Source organism: Ursus maritimus, unplaced genomic scaffold, assembly GCF_017311325.1.
Source record: "Ursus maritimus isolate PB19 unplaced genomic scaffold, ASM1731132v1 scaffold_24, whole genome shotgun sequence".
Classification (NCBI taxonomy): Eukaryota; Metazoa; Chordata; class Mammalia; order Carnivora; family Ursidae; genus Ursus; species Ursus maritimus.
Window position 1 is genome coordinate 44052129 of NW_024424897.1, and position 24970 is coordinate 44077098.

The following is a 24970-nucleotide window of genomic DNA, read 5'->3' on the forward strand; positions in this document are numbered from 1 at the left end:
TTAAGACCTTAAAACAAGGTCTGGGTTGGCTGCTAGAAGTCTCTTTATCCCACTCATCTAAACAGATCCTCACACATGAACTTCTTGTTCAAGAAAGTTGCCCATGGGGCGCCTGGGTAGCGCAGTCGTTAAGCGTCTGCCTTCGGCTCAGGGCGTGATCCTGGCGTTCCGGGATCGAGTCCCACATCGGGCTACTCTGCTGGGAGTCTGCTTCTTCCTCTCCCACTCCCCTGCTGTGTTCCCTCTCTCGCTGGCTGTCTCTCTGTCACATAAATAAATAAAATCTTAAAAAAAAAAAAAAAAAAGAAAGAAAGTTGCCCAGTGCTCTGTGAAATTCACAACCTCTGCTGTAAACTGGCTCATCTACTTATCTTTTCTCCAGTGTCGTGCAGCTCGTCACCCTGCCAGCAGCTCAGAGAACAGTCTTGCAGGCAACCAAACCTCCAGATGCTTTCCAGAATCCTGGTAGGGCTGAAGCAAGTGCCCTGTTTCCCATAATGGGTAACACAGATTCCTACCCCACAGTATGGACCTTTAATCCCAATTTGACAAGTGCACCCTCTGGTTGGCACTTACTAGATGGAAGGACCTAGTTTTCCTTTATTTGGGTCACGGGCCACCCTAGCAAGTCATCAGTTGAGATTACTGGCCTCCTCTAACCCTCTCAGGACAACTCAGCGTTAGGACCAATGACCTGAGCACCGCCCAGGCCTGGTCCTTCTGCTCCCTGCTCTTTGAAGGAAGCTGTTTGGAGGGGAAAATGAGACAAAAAGAACGAACAGCAACAGTTAATACAGGACGTTACATCTATACCAAAGGATGCATTTTCCCTATCACCACCAGCGCAACCAGGAACAACAGTTTAGGGAGTATGAGAAAAAAAAGGTACTTGATTACGTTGGGGGTGTAAGGTTTTCCTCACCCTCTACATCCCCTCCCCAAACTCCTGGGACTCCCAGGAGTGACAGACAAGGGCTTTTCTCCTTTTGAGATTAAACCAGAGAGGGTGCATCTCTGGACAGCTGCCAATGACACCACTGTCTACAAGAGCACAGAGCAGAGGCAGCTTCCAGGGATGCTTCACCTCAAACTTGGAAGCCTGCTTTACTGGGCAGCTTCATAAGGACTGCAGAGAAATTTCTGGGCAAAGTCCGGAAGGGGAAGCAGCACACCAGGACAATTCACTGTTCACCATAAAATTGAAAGAGCCCTAACTTCCAAAGTAAAAACCCAGTACAAAATGCCAAGGAAAGGCCCAGGCAAGCGATGAAGGCTCAGTTAATCCCATAAAGAGGAACATCTGGGCGACAGCCAGTCACCTTGACCTTCCTAATCCTGAGCAACATCAGTGCTGCCTCAATGCCCCCCGGGATCACCAAGCTGTCTCTGCGCCTTTCCAAGTCCAGCCCTTGGCTGAGGTGACATGAAAACCCCTATCAAGTGGGTCAGGGTTTGACTAAGCTAGGGGTTCCTAAGAAGGAACATTAACTGTTTTAGAGAAGAGTCATAAGAACATCTAACCACTGACTCAGCAATCCTAAAGGGCAGGCTGAAGAAAGGGCCTGGTGGAGGGGACTGGGTTGTCGGCTGGTGCTGCTGTTTGGGGGGGGCCCCCAGGCAGACTAATCCCCTTCATTTGGTTCCTCATCTGATGCAGGAATCAGAGGGCAAGCTCTAAGAGGATCAGTCTGCTGGGCTGGCATCTTCCCCCTTTAATCTCTCTTGATATTCTGATCCTTTAATCCCAATGAGACAAGTGAAGGCAGTTTGTTAATCCAAAGGGGTTAAGTAAGGCTGGCCTCCGTAAGCTACAAGTGAGGGACACTTTCCATGGCAAAGGCCCCCCTTTGGCACACTGGCTCCATATCCTGGGAAAGGGTGGGGGTCAGATCATTACACCAGATAAAGAGCCCCAAGAAGAGAAGATCGGGATTCCAGCCTCCTCAGGCCTAGGGCAATGATGCCTGCCCTCGTCCCAAAGAACTATGACACTCAGCTAAGAAAAACAGAGACTCTATCACTGGGAGTGGCAGCCCAGGGAGATGCAGCAGGTGGGCCTGAGACACTGACAAAAAACATTATCATGAATAACAGCACAGCTGTTGGTCCCACTCCCATGACCCTGTCAGGCCAGGTACCACATGGGGATGATACCACACACACATCTCTGGCAATGGAAAGTAAACCAGCTCTGCCCACATGGAAAAGGGTGGGCCTGTCTAAGCCAGGAACCACCGGTGGACACACCCTTGTCAAACAGCCAGGGCTTTCTCGCTCTGCAGCAGAATTTCTAGAAACCCTATACCATATTAGGCCAAAGTCTCTGGCCAGACAGAAGCTAATTCCACCCCAAAATATTGATTCAGACCATCAGGATGATTATAAAGCCATGGCCTTCTCTTTTCTCTTTCTTCTCTTTCCCAAACTACATCAGAAAGCCCTGAGGAGGGGCGCCTGACTGGCTCAGTGGGAAGAGCAATGCAACTCCTCTCAAGGTCATGGTTTCAAGCCCTACATTCGGTGTAAAGATTACTTAAATAAATAAATGTTAAAAAGAAGGAAAGGAGGAAGGAAAGCAAGCAAGCCAGTGAGCCAGCCCTGAGGGCCTCAAATCAAGGCCTTCAATTAGGAAGTCACTGATGCTGGGCTGTTCCCATGGGAACCATGAGTCAGGATGGGGCTACTGATAAAGAATGAAAGAGCTGATCATTACTTGTTTCTTCTTTGGCTTCCCCATTCAAGATTTTCTGATCTTCTGGAATTAAGGTTCAAGCCATCAGAAAAGCAGCTCCAGGGCACCGGCTGGCTCAATCAGTGGAGCGTACAACTCTTGATCTCAGGGTTTTAAGTTCAAGCCCCATGTTGGGTGTAGAGATTACTTAAAAATAAAAAATCTTAGAAAAGCAGCTCCTGCTTCCCCCTACCCAGGCCATGCACTTGCTTTCTCATCAGCGGTTTCTAGCTGAGAACAGGCTGACCATTCCCAGGCATAAAGATGAATCCTAACCAGCACTTACTTCCCAAACTTCTGCTTGGACTTGAGGGTCTGTTCACCCATCCCCATCACTTCCGCAATACTACAAAAAAAACCCCTGCCAATTGCAGATGCTCTCAAGGTGAGTTCCTCTTTTCCTCCATGCTTGGCCCCATCGTAAGTAATCTCCAGGCTCACTGCAGAGCAGCCACTACTGCTCCCAAGCAGTGCCGGCTCTCCTGGATGGGCCACACTTCTCAGAAACATTTCCATCCTTGTTCAATCAAGATACTCCCTGTGAAAAGACCTATTTCACCCTGAAATGCACTGAGGCACTCCCAAGTTTTGGGAGACATCTTCCTGACTTGGGGAGTGGAATCATCTCTACAGCAGAGAGAGAGACTTATTGGACCCCCCAAGAGGTGAGTTTTAGGGCAAGGGACATGCTGGGCCTTCCTGCTTGGCTTCCTGGTTTGGAAAATCACTGCTTTTATTTTTCACAAAGAGAGCAAGGTCCCCAAAGGATGTGGGTTAACAGGAACCCCCCCAAGCCAACACTTGTTAGCCTAAGCACACGTTTCCCAGGACCCAGGTACATGTCAGGTGCCTCCAGGGACAGCAACACCTATCCTTTCCAGGCCCTTTCCCCAGCTTCCCAGTCTCGTTTCTCTTATGCTCCTCTCCCAAAACTCCCAGAGTGTGTCCGAGGCCCACCTTTGGCTCCTTCCCCCAGATCTCCACAGCTTTTATCAGATATGTAGCCCACCACAGGAGACAATCCTCTAGGGGGCTAATGCCTGCCCACCTCTTTTGGGGTCAGGAAGCTCGGCTTTTGTCTCATCTAAAGTGTGCTGCAGCCTCTGTTGGCCTGATTTCATTTTTCAAAGGTCCATTTCATATTTGGAACAGAGTGTAAGTTATCACAGAAGCTTCATGCTGACACCACAGGAAAGACGATGACTGAGGGCACCACACTGGCTGACAAACTTCACCCAAACTGGAGCCTGGCTAGAAGCTGGGGGGGGAGGGGGTTGCAAAGAACAGGCTGCGCCAGGAGAGGAGAGTCGAGGAAGTTCAAAGAAAGGGTGGGCCAAGGGAGGCTGTATGACAGTTTTCTGCTGTCCAAGAGACTATTCTGAGTCAGCATGGCCTATGAACCTTCTGGTGGCAAATTCTACCAGGTCCCCATACACAGGAACATTGGGCCTAAAACTATAAAAGGACAGAGGGCAAGCCAAGCCCATTTGTTATTCCCTGCCCTTTGTAAAAGGATTCTGGGCCTTGGTCTTCCCAGCAGTCACCTAGAATGTGGCTAGGGAAGGCCTCAGAGATTTCCCGCCCTACTAGTCTGTTGCACAACCAGAGCCAGGCACACTTCCCAGTTGTGTCATGGAGGTCCCAGAAATCCCCTCACACACTGAATCCCCTCAATAAAATGTCCCAACAGAATCCAGCCCTAGCAGGTAAAGGGGCTTGTTCAGCCTCTAGTCAAAGTCACCTAGCAGGCCAACAGCTTACGGCAGTTTGCACAGATATAAAAAATAAGTGACTTCCTTCGACAGAAAGTGGCACCAGGAAAATTCTCATCAAGTACTGATTATCTCTAAGTTAGAACAGCCATGAAAACCACGTGAAGAGTATGGGCCACTTGGAGCCCAACTTAGCTAATGGTCACAAGCAATTATATACAACTATGAATAAAAAGGAAGAAAACGAACTTACCTCATCTACAGACACAGGCAGGATGACTCGACTACAAGAGAGGGAAAACAGTATCAACTTCAGGCTCTGAAGGCTGCCCAAGGTTCCTACAGCATCATCTTAGAACAGCGTTAAATGTTTTGTTGCACATGACATATACTCACTGTCAAAAACCCAGCAGAGAAGGGCCCCCTGAGTGCTTTGAGGCAGGATCATCTGTGCCCTTCAGGTCCCATTTAGAACCCTATGATTCAGTGCAAATCTGTCCCTCTACCAGCTACTTCCCAGGCCTCTGACTCACATTTGGAGCTGTCCTTTTCTCCCTCTCCCCCACTAACATCTTTCCCAGCAAAACCAGGACCCGTCCCTGCAAACTCTGAAGCCAAGATGAAGAGTCAGAGCTGAAGAATCAGATCCTGGGGATTTCATCTCTATGGGCCCAATCTCCTAACAGTAGCCCTCAAGGTGGAAGGCTAGGATGGGGCCATGCTCCTTCGAAGCTTAATCACCGTAAGAGCATACACCAACTATCTCTACTCTGGGGCAGGACACTGCAATACAAGCTACTGTCACAAAGCCACCAAGAGCAGACACTCTCCTTATGTCCTGACCTCCAAAGCTGTCCAAAGGCACCCCAACTGACTGTTTTTTCTTCTCCATTTCAATGAACACCCATTGTTGGAGGTACCACCAGTAACCTGACAGAAAAACCATGGCCAGCAAGGTCCCAAACCAGTTGGAATTCTAGAGAGGTACGAGGGCTGATGGCAGAGCAACAGCCAGGACCCAGTTCAAAGCTGTGAGGTCAGACAGTTGAGACAACACCACTTGGTTGTATTCATACAAATTATGCCAGCTCCCGAGCTTAGATTCTCAGTTCCCAGACCTTAGCTGGAACCCACTGGAACCTTCTGCACCTTGCACGCTTGGTGAAGCACGAGCTGCTATGTACTCCTTCCTATGCAGTGGTTCTGACAATTGGGATCTGTGTTCCAGGCTGGTAAATAGTCCGCTCACTATTTTCTAGACCCACGAATGTCCCCCAGGTAGCAAGAACCACACAGGGGTCTGAGAAAAACACCACACTAAAGGCAAGGCACAGAGCAGAAAAGTAGGAGGAAAACCAAAATGGGCTTCAAGTCCTTATCGCCTGCTAACCCCCCTCCTCCGGAATGACCCCAGTAATAGAAATCCTGCAGGTTACTGGATGCTGCCACGAATGCCCTCCTCCCATTAAAGAAAGTCAACAGTGCAGAAAAATACTTTCAACTTGGAGGCCACAATTTCTGCACCCTCAGAAGGAACTTCCTAGAAAACAATATGCCTTTTATCTTCAAGAACAGCGGTAAGAATCACATCCAAGAATTTGCAGAAATCAAATCAAGGAGAATCCTGTTAGAGGAAGTGTCAGAAAAATCAACAGGGAAAACTTCAGGCCCTTGGTGGGCACCAAGTCTCCCCCAAAAGAGACCAGCATCAGCCAGTTCCTGACAGGACACTCTGAGGCTGCTTACATGAAAACTGTATGCCCAGACATTTCTCCCTGGCTCCTTAGGAGGAAAACCACTTCAGCAGCAATAGAGTGCAATTCCAAAGGACAGGGCCACAGGGGCAGTGCTGGGCTGAGACTGGGACTGTACTCACTTCAGTGTGACCTTCACTTCCACCCTTCTCAGAGCTGCAGCACTGCAGCCACTGCCAAGCGTCTCGGATGCCCCCCTCCTCAGCCCCTGCCCCAGGACGCACACGCAGGGCACAAGTCAGGCAGGAAGGAAACGCGGATGCCAAGCAGGCTCTGCATCCCCAGCACCTGGGACCTTTCCCTGGCAGGCTTCAAGGGTAGAAGAACAAAGAATGGGAAGGAAGGACCTCTCTTCAAAACTCACTCAGACCTCTTCTGAAGGTCCCTGACCTGCCTGACCTTCTTCACAGAACTACAGGTTTCTGTAGACTCTGGGATTCAATTTGGGAAGAGAAAAAAATATCAGGAGAATGGGAAAAGCCTGTTGTCTGGACGGTCAAGATTAAAATCCAAAGTGCTGGGGCACCTGGGTGGCTCAGTCAGTTGAACATCCAACTCCTGATATCGGCTCAGGTCATGATCGTGGGGTCCTGAGATCAAGTCCCGCATCAGGCTCCACGCTCAGCACTGAATCTGCTTGAGATTCCCTCCCCCCCCCGCCCCAACTCACTCTCTCTCTCTAAAATAAATAAATAGAATCTTTTAAAAAATAAATAACAAATAAATAATAAAATCCAAAGTGTACCACTCCCTCCTCCTGCTGGGATCCCGAGGTTCTTCCTCTCACCATATAAAGCTCGGAGCTCTGGATCAACATCATCCTGGATGTCAAGAGCTAGAAGTGGAGGGGCTTCAAAATGATGCTGTTCAGATGAAGTGTCAAGCTGGGATGACACCTGGGTCTCTGCCCCCTTTGTTATCCAAAACTCCACACTATGTCCTAAATGTCCTAACCACCTCCGAGGAGCAAGCCAGATGGAATGGGGCAAAGTGCCTTCAATGACAAAATGGAAACAGCCCTCTGCACACCTGCCAGGGTACCAACTGAGTTCTACCAGTTGCTCTCTACTGGGACATCTCCCACTTCTGGACTTCTGGGCTTCTGACCCAATGCTGCCCACCTGCCTTCCCCTCCAGCGAAGCAGTTTCACTGTAAATTCTGCACATACACATTCAGTCTCTCCTCTTTGGGGAAAATAAAAAGTCTTGAAATGTTTACTTGGAACCATGAGCTTCAGTGATCAGTCATCTAGTGTTTGAAAGATTTAGCAATTTAAACATTCCACTCTGTCATCTAATCCCTTGGATTTCAGGAGCAAGTCTATCTTTCTGCAACACCTACCAGAAGTCACTAGTTTCCCACCCCAGTCACTACTCAAGAACTTCCTCACCGTTCACTGTCTCTTATCAATTAATGGCTTTATGGGGGTATTCCTCAATTCCACAAAGCAATTTCTCTATCTCTTTGCATCAAGACTGAGAATGCCCTCGAGACAGGGCATTCTACCCAAGCCCCACTCCAATATGTATATTTATTATATTCACAAACATTCCCTCTCTAAACTGTCCTCTGCCCTGGTAACATCCCAGCCCTCTCCGTCACTCTAACTCCTACAAATCAGCTCCTCCCCAATATTTTCTGGACTCCTCACCCAAGTGTTCCCAAGTCCCAAGTAAACATCCTAAGATTCTTTCCAAGTACCCCCTCCTCTGCACCTACCACCTGGGCACCACGTCATGCCACCAGTCCCCTCTGCTATCTTTTTAGACCCTTCCTCTGTGACCCAAGCCTGGCCCTAACTTCCTGCTTCTTTTCCTGTGTGAACTTATTACAATCCTTCCCCTGATGCCTAGGGCAGCCACTCATACTCCAGGTTCCCCTCACACTCCTCCCCATCATCTCAGCTCCATTCCTGAAGCTGCCTAACTGCTCCTTGGTCCCTGAAGCCTACTCCTCTTCTCCCGCCAGTCCCCTCAACCACTCCTGCAGTTCTGGCGGGCCCCTCCGTTCCTCAGCCCCACTGTATGACCGCCCCACATCTCCATCCCCTCAGCCCCTTCTCATGCCTTGTTGGCTCTCACTGTCCCCTTGACCCCATCTCAGGTCCTGCCCAGCCCTCTTGTCCCCTTGGCCTCTCCTCTCAGGCCTATCCGGCCCTCACGGTTCCTCAGGCCCCACCTCAGGAGCTGTCTGTATCTCTCTATCCCCGTTGGCCCCATCTCAGGCCCTGTCCGGCCCTCACGGTCCCCTCAGTCCCTGCTGGGCCGACCAACAGCCCATCCATTGCTCTCCATCCCCTCGGGCCCCGTCCGGCCGCTGCATCCCCTCCGCCAGGCCATCAAGCTCCCTGGTCGTCATCCCCGACTCTCCCTTCCTCCTCGCTTCCGCACGGGCCGCCGGACACTCACTACTCCTTGAGCAGCACCATGTCGCTCCGCAGCTCGGCGGCTGCCCGCTGCCCGCCCGGCCTCCCGCCCGCTTCCCGGCGGCCGCTCTCCCCGTGGCCCGGCCCGGCCCGGCTGCCTGTGCGCCTTCGTCGTGGTCTGCTCAGTCCCCGCCGCTCTCGCTGCGGTCGCCGCGCTGGCTCCTGCCGCCCGGGCCTTGCCGACTCCCGCGCCGCTGCCGACGCCGCCCGGAGCTCCGGTTCCGCAGCGCCGCGCGGGGGCGGGGCGTCTCTGCGGCAACCAGAGCGTCACACGCAGCGGTGCGCGCTGACCTCAGCGCGGAGGCGGAGCCTTCTCGGGCCCGCCCGCTCCCGTCCTTAAATGGGCCGTGGCGTAGGCTTCAGCGTCCGAGGTGGGCCCCCAGCGGGCGCAAGACCCTGGCAGTAGACGGAGCAGACATCGCGGTGTTGGGTGGGGACCTAGGTGTGAGTGTTCTGTTCCTGTACGCACGGTCTCCTCGGTGCGGAGGGTTGAGATCCAGGAAAGGGTTGTGCCAAGAAAACATTAAAGATTGCCAAATTTACGTGCAGATGCTCTTCTAAAAGTGCTTGACTCCTCAAGACATTTCTAACAGAAAAAGTTACCGTTACTGTCCACCTTTACAGGTGAGGAGGAGGCAGAGGTTAAACGACTTGCTCAAGTCGATAATGAGCATGTGATGGCGATTTTCACCCAGCACTCTTAGTGTGATGTTATTCGTCAAATAAGTATTTGCAAAGTACCTGCTGGGTACCCAAAACCTGTGCTTTTGTTGAGAGAGTGAACAAGACCGCTGAGAGAAAAGGGCTGCGAGCGGTGAAACACAGGCTCGGGGGGATTACACTGGAGGTATGGTCAGCAAAAGCTTCCTGGAAGGAGAGGGAAAGGTTTTTTGGTTTTTGTTTTGTTTTGTTTTTGTTTTTTCTGTTTGTTTGGTTTTGATTTTTTTTGTTTTTTCTTTGTTTTGTTCTTAAGATTTCTTTCTTTTTTTTTTTTAAGTAATCTCCACATTCAACATGGTGCTCAAACTCCTGACCTAGAGATCAAACGTGGGGCTTGAACTCACCACAGAAAGAAGAGTCGCATGCTCCACCGACTGAGCCAGCCAGGTGCCGCCCCCCCCCCCCCCCGAAGAAGAGGTTCTAAGTTGAGATCTGCAGGGGACTAGGAGGGGAAGAGTTTACCAGGCGGAGTGGGAAGAGGGTTGGGGGCAGATAATACACTTCCTGGCAGGTGATGATAAGGTGTTTGGAGTCCATCCTACGGGGGCTGAGGCCCTTGAAGAGTTTTAAGCAAGTTTGGGGCACCTGGGTGGCCCAGTCGGTTAAGCATCTGACTGATGATTTCGGCTCAGGTCATGATCTCATGGGTCTTGACACGGAGCCCGGGCTCCACACTCAGCAGGGAGTCTGCTTAAGAGTCTCTCTCTCCCTCTCCCTCTGCTGCCCCCCCCCACTCGCCCATGCACAAGTGCTCTCTTGCTCTCGTGCTCTCTCTAAAATAAATAAATCTTTAAAAAAAGAACTTTAAGCAAGTTTGGTGTTTGAAGGCTCACTCTGAGGGGTGGGTGGAGAGGGGATGGAGGGGGCCAGAGCAGAAGCAGGGAGACCAATAAGGAAGCCTCTGGAGAAGTCCAGGTGAAGATGGACTAGGACAGTGATGGGAAAGGACACAGGGGAGGGAAGCAACTCGAGTGGTAATATCAGTAAGGTTTGTTGACTAACTGGCTGAGAGGGAGAAAGGGAGAGAACCACCCAGGTTTCTCACCTGGGAGCTGGGTGGACAGTACTGCCTTCAGGAGAATACTGGAATGGTAGATTTACACAGAGGAAGATGCCGCCTCCAGTGTTGGACTTGAGGGACAGCCAGGTGATGGTGAGCGGGCTGCCCATGATAGGGACTTGGGAAGGGAGAGTGGAGCAGGTGGCCTATTGCTGGCAGGACATGACTGGAACCTCAGCAGAGCCCTGAGTATTGCACATGTTGGCCACTCCTTCTCCAAATCCTGAAGCAGGCACGTGGATTGCCCCAGAAATCCAAGCCGCTTGAAGGAAGGCCAAGCGAAGGGGTGTTGTTTTTTTTTTTTTAAGATTTTATTTATTTGTTTGAGAGAGAGAGAGAGAGAGAGAGAGCATGTACAGGGAGGAGAGGGAGAAGCAGGCTCCCTTTGAGTAAGGAGCCTGATGCAGGGCTCGATCCCAGGACCCCGGGATCATGACCCGAGCCAAAGGCAGATACTTAACGGACTGAGCCACCCAGGTGCCCCGAGAAGAGGCATTATGACGCAGAGTCCAAGATTAACTGGACCCTGACCCCCTAACTCTTCAGTATAGGGCCTTTTCTCCTACATAATAACAATGAATGGTTATTTAACAATTGCCATGTGCTGGCTTTCTCCAGAAAGTAACCAAAACCTACCCTCTGGGAGCCTGCAGTCTAGTTGGGATAACTACATTTATTCATTCACTCGATAAATATTGATTAAGCTCCTGGCCTTATCCTGGGCCTTTTTCTCAGCACTCAGGATGCAGGGGTGACCTGGAAAAACCAGGTCCTTCCTTTGTTCAGTGGGGGGAAGTGGAATATAAACAAATACAGAAATAGCCTCAAGTAGGGGTAGACATTATGGAGAGGTGGGACAGGGCGACATTAGCTGGGTGGTCAGGGAAGGCTCTTAGAAGAGGCGATGTTTAGACTGAGCCCTGCCTGATGAGAGGGATTATTGCTGAGCTGGCTCTTCGTTAACAAGAGCTGAGACAAGGGGGCTTGGAGGCTGTGCTGGGCGATGGGGAAAGTAAAAAGCAAAACAAGCGAAACAGCCGAGAAACAGCCTCTGCTCTCGAGCTGCTCATAGGGAGGAGGCCTTGCATTTTTACAGAGCTGTGACTAGTGACGCGAGGCAGCTTGTGATAAAGGCGAACGTGTGTGACACGAAGAACCATGCTCAGGCAGGTCCTCCTGGGCTGCAGAGCGGTGGGAAGCATCCCAGGACAACGGCGCTTGAGCCAGACTGGAAGAGGAAGTGGCATCTCCAGAGGGAAACTACGACGAGCAAAGGCCCAGAGGCAGGATTCTACAAGGGCCTCTGGTTAGCACATGAGTGGGCATGTGTGGGCGCCACAGGTGGGACTGAGTCCCGAGCTAGGGAACTCTGTTCCGGGGGCAGGGGGCAGCCACGGAGGGCCTTAAGGAACCCCCAGTCCTCCTTACCCAGATTCAGCTGTTAGCGAGATGTTGCCACTCTCGTGACATCTCTTTTCTGAAACATTTTAAAGAAGATCTCAGACATCGTGCCACCTCAACCCTCTGTGTTTCAGTGTGCATTCTAGAAATAGGAATATTTTCTTGAAAACCCACAATGCCCTTACCATACTTAACAAAATTCATAATTTCTTTTTTTTTTTAAGATTTTTATTTATTTATTTGACAGAGAGAGAGACAGCCAGCGAGAGAGGGAACACAAGTAGGGGGAGTGGGAGAGGAAGAAACAGGCTCCCAGCGGAGGAGCCCGATGCGGGTCTCGATCCCAGGACCCCGGGATCACGCCCTGAGCCGAAGGCAGACGCTTAACGACTGAGCCACCCAGGCGCCCCAAAATTCATAATTTCTTGATATTATCTCCTACCCAGTTCGTATTCAGATTTCCCTAATTATCTAGAAAGTATTGTTTTGCAGTTTCTTTTAGTGAAGTTCAGTGTCTGAACAAGGTCCACATTTTTCTTCCCATATTTTCTTTTTAGTTGTCGTGTTTCTTACATCTCTTTTGCTCTAGCAAGCTTTGCTTCCTCTGTGCTGAGGAGTGAGCCCCCACCTGCAGGTGCCACAGCAAGGCCCAGCTGTGGCCCCCTGGCAGCCCTCAGCCCCACTGTGGGAGCAGAGCCCCTGGCACCCAATGCCTCAGTGTCCCAGCCCTGCCACTGCCCACCTGTGTGAGCTTGTGCGAGTCACTGAACCTCTCTGTGCCACAGCTTCTTCATTTGTGAAACTGGGCAATGATCGTGCCCACCTCGTAGGATCGCTTGGGACGCTCGGGATCAGTAGACGAGGTGAGGTACTTAAATCAATGTTGGTGGCACATGGCACGTTTCCACATCACCATTACTGAGGAAGGGGTGTTGTGAGGGAGGAGGGATGGACACCACTGCCCCCTCAAAACTACTTCTCCATGCTCCAGGCTTAAAATCTCGAGTGTCCCAGCCTCTCATGTCTCTCTTTCTCTCTTTTTCTTTCTTTCTTTCTTTCTTTCTTTCTTTCTTTCTTTCTTTCTTTCTTTCTTTCTTTCATCTCTAACTGCACCTTTCCATCTTCTCTCCATCTTTAGCTCCCTCTCCAACCCTCTCTCTGTCTCTCCTCCATATCTCTCTGTACCTTTGTCTCCCTCTGTAGCTTTATTTCTGTTCTGTCTCTGTCTTTTCTCTCTCTGTCTCCGTTCACCTCTCTTCCTGCCTCTCTCCATCCATGTAGTCTCAGTCTCTGTCCCACTGCTCTGCCTGGGTGATGACCTTCAGCCCAGTGTTTCTTCCATCTTCTCTTCGCACCAGTCTCCTTCCCCATTTGTGCTCTCTCGGCTCCGCCTCCATCTTCCTCTCACCTTCATCTTCATGTCTGTGCATCTCAAAGTTCGGCCGCCCGCCCAGGTTCTCTTGGCTGACAGGCCCTGTTGCTGCCTCAGCTGCAGCTGTACCTGTAACCCATCTCTGGGTATCTCGGGGAGACTGTGTTTCACTGTTTCCATCTTCTGCTCTGTCCCTTCCTGGCGGTCGAGAGCATGCTCTCCCCCAGCTTCTCAGCGTAGTTCAGCCTCTTTTCTGTTTATTTCTGTCTCTCTCTCTCTCTCTCTCCCTTTTCAAGTTTCATCTTCCAAATATTGATTGAGCACCTGTTCCATGCCAGGCACCATTCTAGGCACTGGAAGTATCGCAATGACCAAGGCAGGGCATGTGCCAGCTTTCAGGGAACACTTATTCTGGTGGAGAGACAGACACCAGACCAAAACCAAAACAAAAAAACAGATAAATGTGTGACCCTAGCTGCTGGGCTGGGCCTATGGGGTGGAGGAGGGTGTCAGCCAGTCCAGGCCACGGGCAGGCACGCGGCCAGTAAGGGCAGGTTGCTGCTTCTGCCCTGCACTTTGCCTGACAATTCCCTGTCCCTAAATAGAGACTCCGGGCCACTCTAGAAACCAGACTAGAGTGTTTAACCCACTTGCTTACTCAACAGCATTCATTATGCACCAGGCTAGGGAGAGACAAAGGTAAAAAGAAAAAGGTCCCGGCCCAGGCAGGGCTACAGTTGGATGTAAGACAAATGTGTCACCTGCTGGAGTCAAAGAAATAGACAAGCAGTTGCTTTGGGCACTCAGAAGACGCAAGGGGGACTTTTACTTACTCCTCTCCTCTCTCCCTACCTTTGACAGTGTTTGGCCTGCAGACAATGGAAAGCTATTTGAGCAACCATGATAGTTAAGAAAAAAATTTTTTGAGCCAACATTTGAAACTGGGGATTTGGGTTGGGGGGCGGGGTAAAGGGAGAGGGCGAGAGAGAATCCCAAACAGGCTCCATGGCCAGTACGGAGCCCGACTCAGAGCTTGATCTCACGACCCAGAGATTATGACCTGAGCCGAAATCAAGAGTCAGACACCTAACCAACTGAGCTACCCAGGTGCCCCTGAAAATGGCGATTTAAAAAAATAATAATAAAATTTAGGATTTCCAGCTTCTCTTTTTCTTAAAAAAAATTTTAACGTTTTTATTTATTTTTTTATTTATTTGAGAGAGAGAGCATGTGCAGAAGTTGGGGGGTGAGGGGCAGAGGGAGTGGGAGAAGCAGACTCCCCGCTGAGCAGGACACTGGACTCAATCCCAGGACCTCACGATCATAACCCGAGCTGAACGCAGACACCTAACCACCTGAGCCACCCAGGTGCTATGGATTTTCAGCTTATCTTGAAAAAACTCAGAAGATCTGACAACACTAGGCTCATTTCCACATGGCCATGCTAGGTTAGAATGGTGTCAAGGCGGCCCCTTAGATGGAGGCTGTGGCCTCCAGGTCCCCACAGTCCCCCCAAGTCCTCCTGTGTCCCTGGCATGGAGGTCAAAATCTTACAACTCCTGCATCACTAGAGACCTCATGCTGTGGTTCTGCTTATATTAGAGAAATATTTCTCTGAGCTGTCTCAATCAAACATGGGAAAAGGAAACGTAGCAACAAAGGGATGTGGCAGGCCATCCACATCCCTCCCCTGGTACTCAAGTCCCCTCCACCCTAGCAGGGTCAGGAGCCAGGAGCCAGGCTGCCCCTTCCCTCCCTGGGGTGGGACTCTCCTTGGGAATTCTCTGGGGACGCCCAGTGGCTCTCCCTCTCTTGCTGCCACGGCCCAGGGCCCTGGGTGGAGGATGGCCCGCTTGGTGGGACATCTCTCAGAGGAGCAGTCATGTGCATGACCACCACCTTAGGACAAAAGAAAAGGGACAAGAGTGAGTTCTCTTTAGAACCAGAACTCACTAGGAGCCTTGGTCTTCCTACGCAAGAGACCCCTTACCCTGTTCCTCCCCCACCTCTTCAGATGGCAGAGCAGAAGGCTAAACTAGCAAAGCTGGGGGATGGCAAGTGCAGCAGAGGGCCGGGTGAGGGTCAGGGAGCATGTTTCAGACAAGTGACAGGGAATCTGAGCAAAAGGCAAGGGGCAGAAAGACGTGTGACTTAGGAAGAGACACAGAAGCAGAGGAGCAAGCAGTTCTTAGTCATTCTCACCATACATTTATTGAGTGCCTACTGTGTGCCAGGAAGTAAGCCAGGTGGTCAATGGAGCAGGAAGTCAGGGTCTGTTATTGAGTTACGGTGACACTACTGACCCTGATTGACCCAGGGAACTGATGAACCTTCAGGCACCACTCAGGACCCAGGCCTTTCTGGCAACGGAAAGGGATTCAGCGAGGCAAGACCCCCTCCCTCTTCTCCGGCCAGCTGGAAAGGTGGCGCACGGACGAGCTCCTACGCACTCCTCAAAACGCGTTCACACCTGACAGGCCCGAACACATCTGGACACACGCACACACTGAGACACAGCCAAGCAGTTGTAGAGGAGGTGGTATGGGGGTGTTGCCTACACCCCGTGATCTGACTCGTCCCACTTAGCATAAACTGTCAGGGTGCCTGAACGTTTAGAAATTACCTCAAGAAGCTTTGGGGCCACATCTCTTACTAAAACGTGAGGGATGTAACAAAAATGGACAAGGGGGGCGCCTGGGTGGCTCAGTCGTTAAGCGTCTGCCTTCGGCTCAGGGCGTGATCCCGGCGTTATGGGATCGAGCCCCACATCAGGCTCCTCCGCTATGAGCCTGCTTCTTCCTCTCCCACTCCCCCTGCTTGTGTTCCCTCTCTCGCTGGCTGTCTCTCTGTCAAATAAACAGTAAAATTTAAAAAAAAAAATGGACAATGGGACAACTTCTTAAGGCTTCTGCATAGAGAGCGTTTCTGAGAGGGAGAGGGGTCAGCAGAAAGAGACCTCACTTCCTTCAGTTGGCCACAAGTCTGTTCCGGTGCGAGGAGCCTAAAGCAGATGTCCGATTATAAGGATGGGGTTAGGGTGTGGGGTGGCCTTCGTTCCCTGGGCTATCTGCCCGCCTCCAGCAACATAAACATAACACTATCACCTGTGAAGGACCGACTAAGGGCCAAGTAGACCACTGTGCGAGGCCTTTGTGTCCATGTTCACCTACCTCACGGTGAGGGCACTACCTCCATTTGACAGGTAAGCAAACTGAGGCTCAAGGCGCACCTAAGTCCACCAAGGCGGTATCTGTGGCGGGGCCTCTAGCCCTGCTCCTCCCCTCACTGCCTCCTTGGCACCGGGAGACGGAGCTTCATTCTGGGGTGGGGCTGGGAGCTGCCAGGGGCCCCGGTTGGCCTCAGATCCACTCCAGGAGGCTGAGAATGACTGATTCGAAGGTGGACATGCTGTCTGCAGAGAGCCAGGGGCACAGGTAGTGGCTCCCTGCTGGCGGACAGAGCTCTGCCCTGTGGCAGGCCACCCTGTGGACGGTGCCGCACCCCCTTCCTGACACCGGATCCTCGCCCCAGGCCTGGGGAAGCCAGGGCATGGGGGAAACGGGCTCACAGAGCCCACCTATTCACCCTGACCTACCCCCAACCCTGGGGTGGGGTGCTGCAGCTTGGAAAACCAACTCCTTCATTTTGGGGGTCCTGGGCTCCAAGTCCTCATAATCCCACCACTTGTATTGGGGAAACGGGCTATGACCCTTGAGCTGGGCCCCTGGTAATTGGTACAGGTAAGGTACCTCACCCCCCCGAGAGCCCATGAAGTCATTGTATCCTCCTTCAGAGGGCGGGGAGCTGGTGCTTAAATAGCCCCCCGAAGCCCAATCCTGTGGAGGGGACTTCTCAGAGTTCTCTGACGGGAGCCCCCCACCATAGAGTGCCAACTGCTTGTCTGCACGCCTCCCCCATCCGCCATGTATTCACTCAAACTCACGTAGGCTGACAGGCGAGCATCGGAAACTCCACTGGGCTGAATGTGTTCACTCTGCTGCCTGGGGCGGCCTGCCTATGTATCCCCAATACCAGGTGTGTCCCCATTTCAGGGTCCTTGGGGCCCAGGGCAGTAGATGCTCCCTGACTCCATAGCCCGGGGCCATGACGAGGAGGGCTCGAGCAGACGTACTTTTAACCCAGCCGATTCAAGGTACAAGCGGAAAAGGAAAAAGAAAGAGGGGAACCCACAGAGGCCTGCAACCATACCCGTGGCCTTTAGGAGGGTTGGAAACCTCCCCCAGGAGGGTTTAGAGGGAACCAACCACAAAGGAATAACTAGACTCCTGGGTAAGAGTCCAGGGAAACGAGAGAGGAGGGGACTCCTGGCGATGCTCCTAAGGGTGACCCAGCCCCCTTCCTCACTCTGACCAAGAGCACATGGCCAGCTATCGCTTCCTGTTTCTTCCCACCAGGAGCCTGGAGAATGGGGGGAGGGGAGGTGGAGACAGAGTTCTGTGGCCACTTGATGCCCACTGCCTTTGACCAGCCCGTGGTCTCTTCCCCTCCCAGAGCATTCCTCTCAAGGTTGGGGTGACCAGAGGTTTGCTCCCCTAAGTACCCATCAGCCAACATGACTCTATTAAGTGGAGCTTAACCTTCTCTCTGCGGAAGCTCTTGGCTCCCCAAAATGGAGATCATGCCTGGCTTTTTCCTTCCCTTCCCTAAGCTGTTGCTGCCCTGCTCCCAAGGCGTGGTGGGCCCTGGGGCTGAGGCTCCAAACGGAATGTCCTGGTCTGGAGGGCCTTGGATTCTGTGATGACTTCGGAAGTATATGAGTACGAGTTCTAACCTTGAGCAAGTTACTGTACCCTCTGGGGCTCGAGTTTTCCAGCTATAAAATAGGGATAGTATCTAACTCCTGGCTTGTTATCAGGATTCAAGGATGATAATGGGAAAATATGTAACCCATCAACTCCCTACCGTCAGAATGACTGACCCCTGACAAGGGGGTGGGGGTAACCATACCTGACCCATCGGTACGGCTCACGCGCTTTGGCACTAGACTGTTTTCCGCCCTGAACTCTAGTTTCCCAATGCCTGTTTCTTCCCACAGAGTGCTCCTGTCCTGCGGGTGGGTGCGTGGGAGAGACAGGCAGCAGCTCCCTTTGGCCAGGCCTGGGCGCTGCTGGGGACAGCACAGGCCCTGACTGTACAACCTCTATTCGTTTTCCCAGCTGGAAGGGCCCTTGCTAATTAGCATTCCCCAAACTGCACTCTTCTGGCTCTAACCTTGAGCAAGTTATTACACCCCCTGGGCCTCGAGTTTTCCAGCTATAAAATGGGGATAGTAATTAACTCCTGGGTTGTTATCATGATTCAAGGATGATAATAGGAAAATATGTAACCCATCAACTCCCTACGGTCAGAGTAGAATGAGGTCTCGAATGTTTGGGGGCACCAGAATCACCAGGTGGGGCTTAGCCGAATGTAGACTGCCGATTCTGTCTCGGCCAGAGGCAACACCTGGTGTTCACATTTTTAACAAGCGCCAGAGGAGTTCCCGCTGCAGCCGGTCACTGGGCTACATGGGGAGGACGGCTCTGACGGCTAAAACCAGTGCTCTCTCTGCAGCACACCGCACCTGGTCTTGGGGGGCCACATGTCCATGAACAGGACAAAGGCGCAGCAAGTGCCTGTTGCTGTAAGAACACACACTTAACTCTGCATTTCCCAAATTTGACCATTTTCTTTCTTTCCTCTAAAGTAAGTTCTATGCCTAACATGGGGCTTGAACTCACAACCCCAAGATCAAGAGTCACATGCTCTACTAAGCCAACCAGGTGCCCCAACCCTGAACATTTTCGTTTTTTTTTAAATTGGAATCATTCACATCTTACAGAACTAGTGTTCTGAGGAATGGTTCGGGAAATGATCTAGTTCTCTCTCCCTTTTAAAAATATTTGTTTTAAACAATGTTTTTTGCTTTTTAATGTTTGAGCGGACTAGACGGAAGCCAAGGAAAATTAGGTATGTTCGAGGTGCTCAACTGCATGCAGAGTTCGAATGTGGGCCTGGGTCTGCCCCTTCCTGTTCTCCACGAGTTCCCCTCACCGCATTCTGCCTCTGTCTCTTTAAGCCTGAGACTCTTGGTGTCGTCACCCTGTGTCCTGCGCGCAGGAGGAATCCTCAGGGCGGTTGAGCCAGGGGTACCGAAATCTGAGTAGGGGATGGAAGGGGTCAGGATTTGCTGTTTGGCTGGGATAAACAGCAGAGGAGGGGTGGCCCCCACTTCTAAGATGTCTGCACAAGCCCAGTCTGTCTGGGGGTGAGGAGGGGGAGTAAGGTCTTTTCCTGGCCCAGTGCAGCTCCTGAGATGTCAATCACCCAGAGAGATGGGTATGATTGCGGTTGGTCAGTGGCAGAAAATCTTGTCTTGACTTTTCTTCCCCAGCTCAAAACAGGCACATGTAGCCATTAACTGAAATACTAGCAGGGGCATCCCTTCCCAGGAGGAAAATGGATTTATTGCTTTATAAAAAGGAGTCTGGTAAAACTTTAAAGACCCAAAAGTATAAACCTAAAAATCAACCCACCCTGCTGAGCACTCCCAGGAAGTCTCAGACACATTTCTGGGGGCAGTCAGGCGGGTGGCTGGAAAGCCAGGCCAGCCTGGCAGAGGGCAGCCTCTCTCACATGAACAGCTCCAGGGCCCGAGGAGCCTGCCGGCAGGGGGCGCTACACCCCCACGGCCTCAGACAAGCTCCAAGCCGAGAGCGAAGCGGGACCCTGGGCCTGTGGCAGGCCTGGCTGGCTACTGTGCAGCTCCGGGGGGATAAGGGCAGACACCCAGAGCCCACACCTGGCACCACCCCACACACATCTCTCACACATACCACATGGTCACACATCCCACATGTACATACGCCCCTAGGCCCCTCACAATCCATCTCCCCAGTCAGGCCTGGACCTCCATGTCTGTCAGCAACAACCTGACTTCCACCCCCATAAAAACAGTTGTGTGTGTAGGGGGTGCCCTGTTGGTGCTGTTTTAATTCCCTTCAGGTCGCAGACTGGACGCAGGGCGGCAGTGGAAAGTTGCTCCTCGCCCTGAGGGAGGAGGTGAGGGACTGCTAATCAGCCTTGTCCTTGGCTCCTGAGCAGCGCCTGACTATCCAGCCCTTCATCCCCTCCCCAGACTTTAAGCCGGGGGTGGGGGGGGGTTCTCCGCAGGCCTATAACAGGAGGACAGGTCATGGACAGGCCACAGGGGGCTGGAATTACAAAGGAGTTAGCACCAACAGGAAGCGGGTCCTTCCTTCCTCAGGCAGCCTCAGACTGGCCAAGGGAGGAGGTCGAGGGGCCAGGCGAGGGGTTGCAGACAGTGCAAGCCTTTGTCCTTGGGCAGGTGTGGCCAGTGGGCATGCGGCCGAGAGGCAGGTGGCAGGCAGTAGATGGCAGACCCCACTGCTTTGGCAAGAGGCGGAATCCAGACACTTAAGGGAGAGAGCCTGCCTGCTGGGGGTCCTCCTTAACCCCCCCTGCAGGCACCATGGAGCCTCAAGGCCCCAGGGCCCCTCAAGGAGGGCAGAGCAAAGCCCACGCAGCCCTTGCTTCCAGCAGTTGGAAAATCACACACGCGGCCCTCTCCCATCCTTCCACTGCAGAGCTCCGAGGCAGGACCAGGGCCCCGGGAGGGAGCGTGGACTCCAAAATGTGAAGCAGAGGTTCCTGAGGGTGCACGGAGGTCCTCTGGGGTGGGGAGAAGGACACTGATGAGTCACTGAAGCAAGGGCGGGAGGCCACAGTTCTGAGGTGGTGGGTGCTACACGAAAGCCTCTGGGTTAGAGGAGCCATTCAGCTTGAGGAAAAGCTTGTCATCCTCCCTCTTCTGCTGTAGCTGCCTCTCCAGCTGGCGCCGGTAGCAGATGAGGTAGAGGGGGAGGCAGAAGCCCAGCATGCTCAGGCCGAGCAGCCCCACATTCACCTGCAGGAGCAGAAACGAGAGTTGCCGTCACGTGCGGCAGGGGACTGGGCAGGAGCTGTGGTCTTTTACAGAGCGTAGCCCAAGACCCTTCCCCACAGTCATGTTTGGAAAAGGTGAGGTCATAGGAGAAGAAAGGAAAAACCGAAACTGGAAGGTTCAAGCAGTCCAAGGGCCCGTCATTCCACATTCCAGAGTCAGAGTTTCCCAGTGTCCATGGCCGCTAGGAAGCCCTCAGGGCTCAGGCCCCCACCTCTGACCTACTGCTGTGAACATCCAGGGGTGGGACCAGGACTGGGGAAAGCTCACCGTACCTAGGTAGGAATCCCAACCCTCGGCGGGAGGGCTACCCCCAAATCAGGTCCAGAAAGGATACTTTTCTCCCCCTACCCAGCCACCGGTCACCAGGGGACCCTGAATTCATCCTCGCCAAAGTTCCAACCTGCCTACCATTGGGCCTCCGGAAGCTCCTGAGGGCTGCCTCCCAGATCTGAGTCCGCGGAGCGGGGCAGATGCCCATAGCCCACTGCCCCAGACCCTTCTTACCCAGAGAGGGTCTCCTTGGAGGGGACCCATCATGGCGAGAAACAGGGGCTGCTGCAGGAGAGCGAAGAGTGCACTGACCAGCGACTGCAGTCCTGTGAGGCTGCCAAACTGGGTGGAGGGGTACCTGCCGGGACAGTAGGGGACCTGTCACCACGGGTGCCACTCTCAGGCTTTCCAAATGCTCCTCGGCCTCAGCCTGGCCCCAGGTGCCTCCAGGCTGCACATCGGGTGCGAGAGCAGAGCCAGGAGCAACCCGAGAGAACGGTGAGCTGCCTGCCTTGGATTCATTTCTGGTAAGCAGCTCTGGGACTGGGAATTTCTCTCAGACCAGTGTGAGACCCCAGATTCTGGAGAACCCAATGCAACCCAGGTGTGCCCCAGGTCCACAGGTGTATGGACGAGCTGAGTGGAAACTGGTGCTGGCAGGAGACTGCAGCTTGGGAAACGGGCCCAGGGAGCAGGTTGCAGGCCGGCCCTGGCTCGGCTACGCCCTCCTCCAGAGGAGCATTGTGTAATCACGGAAACTCGGCATCACACTCTTGGTGGACTCTCAGACTCTGCCAGGGCGGCAGCAACTTCCTCCTGGCACTGGGTGGAGCGGGGGACGACACGCAGACCTGGAATGACCCCCGTGGGATGCTGCTGGAAGCGGGACAGAATTCTGGCAAAATCTCAGCGAATGTTAGGCTTTGCGGCCCCAGAGGTGGGAAGGGGCTCCCGGAGAGGAATGAACTGATCTTTGGTCAGAGACACACAGCAGATGGGTGTTTGAGTTCTACTTTTTTTCTAAGATTTTATTTTTAAGTAATCTCTGCACCCAATGTGGGGCTCAGATTCAACCCTGAGATCAAGAGCTGCATGCTCTACGGACTGAGCCAGCCAGGCGCTAACTCCCCGAGTTTCATTTTTGAGCCAAGCCCCAGCCCAAGGGGAAAGAACAGCCATGGTGCTTCCTTCTGCACGTGTGGCCTCTTGGAAAAGGAGGCAGGTTTCATTTCAGCCAAGGCCTGAGAAGGCTGTGGGCAGAACCAGGCCCTTTCCGACTCAGGTCGAGAACAGTCTGACACACTGTGGGCTCAGTTACCCATTATCACTGCCCCTGCTGAGGGTCACTGGAACATCAACACTCAGCTCTGGGCAGCCAGAGCCCACCTCGGCCCTTCCTATGAGCAGCCAGGGGCAGTCCCAGGACGCGGCTCAGTGGCAGCCCTGAGGCAAGAATGAGCTCCACAGGAGCACTGACCCTGGCTGGGGAACTGACTTCGTGTTCAATGCCAAGGCTTGTGGGCACCCAACGGTCTGCCCGCTGACCCATCTCCCGCCAGGTGTGACCGTCCCTTGACACAGCTGACAGAAATCCTGGTGCCCGTCCCCTGACACAAGATGAGCCCAGGTGGCCGGCTGGCCCCCTTTGGGACCTCATTCCCACCACAAACCTCCCCCAGGCCATCCCCTCACCATCGGCGCCAGGCCACCCACAGCACCGGCACTTACACGGCAGCGTACAGGCCCCCGACGGCAGAGTGGATGAAGCCTCGCACAATCGTGTGCAGGATAAAGGAGAGGATCTGACAGAGGGAGAGCAGAGTGTGAGGGTCCTCAGAGTTCCTGGGGTCCTGAGCAACGGGAGCACTGGCAACCCTGGTGTGGGCTTGCACCAGATCTCCAGGGCCCATTCCTGAATTTTCAGGAATTTTGTGGACTATTAAAGACAGTTATGACTAAAAATTAAATTTGTAAACTTACAATTATATTAAAAAAAGTTAACAGATTCTCAAAACTCATCATTTCTTAATTATTTTACTATGTTTTACTCTTATCTGTGCTCTGGAGGCTTTTACTTCTCACATAGTATTGGTGGGAGTACTGTATGATGGCGTGTCACCGTGAATCTCTGTCCAACTTCGCAATCAGTGATTTCATGCTGGTTGAAATCAGCCGCGGCGGAAGCATTTACACCATGGAAATTGGCAAACACTGAGTAAAGGCTCCTCCTGCTTCCACCAAGAATCAGCACGAAGTAGGAGGTCATTCACCACAACTTGATCTCCTACCTTTGCTGATCTGAGGCTTGTGCCCACAGGTCTCTGTGCCTGGTCACCCTATAGGCAGATAGTTTTCCTTCCCCCCTCCCTCGGAAAGCTCAGCTTCTCCAAAAGGCCACTGCCGGCAGGCTGAGCAAGCTCTAAGAAGCACTTGTAAATGATTCCTGAGAAGCACGAGAGCCGGCCATCTTGCCACTAGGACCCTTTGTTTGCCCTTTGCACACAGCGCTGCCATCCTGCTTAGCAGCCAGGACCTGTTCTCAGGAATGTGGGCGGTGGAGGGGGCAGGGGCTGCTCTCTGCCGTGCGGAGAGACGGCAGCGCCCGACTGTGCACGCGCATACTTGGGCAGCCTCCCCCTTTCCACTTCAAATGTCTTACTGCCTCCTCAGAACTTCTCTTCCAACAAGAACTAAATACAACAAAAAGCAGATGACTGTCCATCCTGAGCACTGCCCCTCGGTCGGACAAGGCAGTCCAGACAAGGATCTGGCAGTCTTGTAGAGAGGGCAGCCACCAGGAAGCTGGGAGGGCACCAGGGATGCAAGGACGCCCTCACAGGCCGCCTGTGGTTTACTCTGGTCTGCACACACAGGGCCGGCACACCTATGTGACAGTACCATGAGTGGGGCGCACCTGGGTGCTCGGTGGACCTCAACACAGGACCACTTGTAAAAAAGGAGAGACTCTCACTTTCCTTCTGAACCTGGCCCAAGATACTATCTGGACTTGGGCTAACCCATATGGAAGCAACACCGTCGCTCATGACCCTTCAAAGTTCATGAGAAGGAGAGAAGGAAAACTATCTGCCTATAGGGTGACCAGGCACAGAAGATGGCTTCTATGACACAGAGACCTCTGGGCACAAGCCTCAGATCAGCAAAGGCAGGAGATCAAGTTGTGATTAATGACCTCCTCTTTAGGGGCACCTGGGTGGCTCAGTCGTTAAGCGTCTGCCTTTGGCCCAGGGCGTGATCCCAGGGTCCTGGGATGGAGCCCCACATCGGGCTCCCTGCTCTGCTGGGAGCCTGCTTCTTCCTCTCCCACTCCCCCTGCTTGTGTTCCCTCTCCCGCTGGCTGTCTCTCTGTCAAATAAATACATTAAAAAAGAAAAACGACCTCCTATCTAGTGCTGCGTTGATACGTATGGAACAACTGATTCTTGGTGGAAGCAGGAGGAGCCTTTACTCAGTGTTTGCCAATTTCCATGGTGTAAATGCTTCCGCCGCGGCTGATTTCAACCAGCATGAAATCACTGACTGCGAAGTTGGACAGAGATT

General features: G+C 52.7%; 2 protein-coding genes across 5 annotated transcripts in view; both read right to left on the reverse strand.

The window, feature by feature from the left end:
* The window catches only part of PITPNA (phosphatidylinositol transfer protein alpha), a 39083-nt gene extending 30309 nt beyond the window's left edge, over positions 1–8774 (reverse strand). Inside the window, exons 1-2 of the mRNA XM_008695288.2 lie at positions 8607–8774; positions 4697–4727 (exon numbers count right to left, since the gene is read on the reverse strand). Coding sequence (XP_008693510.1) covers positions 4697–4727; positions 8607–8626 — 51 coding nt within the window. The 5' untranslated portion in view covers positions 8627–8774. The remainder of the gene's footprint in view (positions 1–4696; positions 4728–8606) is intronic.
* Positions 8775–19621: 10847 nt separating this feature from the next.
* Positions 19622–24970, reverse strand: part of SLC43A2 (solute carrier family 43 member 2) — a 38401-nt gene continuing 33052 nt past the window's right edge. For all 4 annotated transcript variants that reach the window (XM_040641130.1, XM_040641132.1, XM_040641129.1 and 1 more), the window contains 3 exons: positions 23141–23214; positions 21647–21770; positions 19622–21103 (listed from right to left, as the gene is read on the reverse strand). In XM_040641130.1, coding sequence (XP_040497064.1) covers positions 20942–21103; positions 21647–21770; positions 23141–23214 — 360 coding nt within the window. In that variant the 3' untranslated portion in view covers positions 19622–20941. The remainder of the gene's footprint in view (positions 21104–21646; positions 21771–23140; positions 23215–24970) is intronic.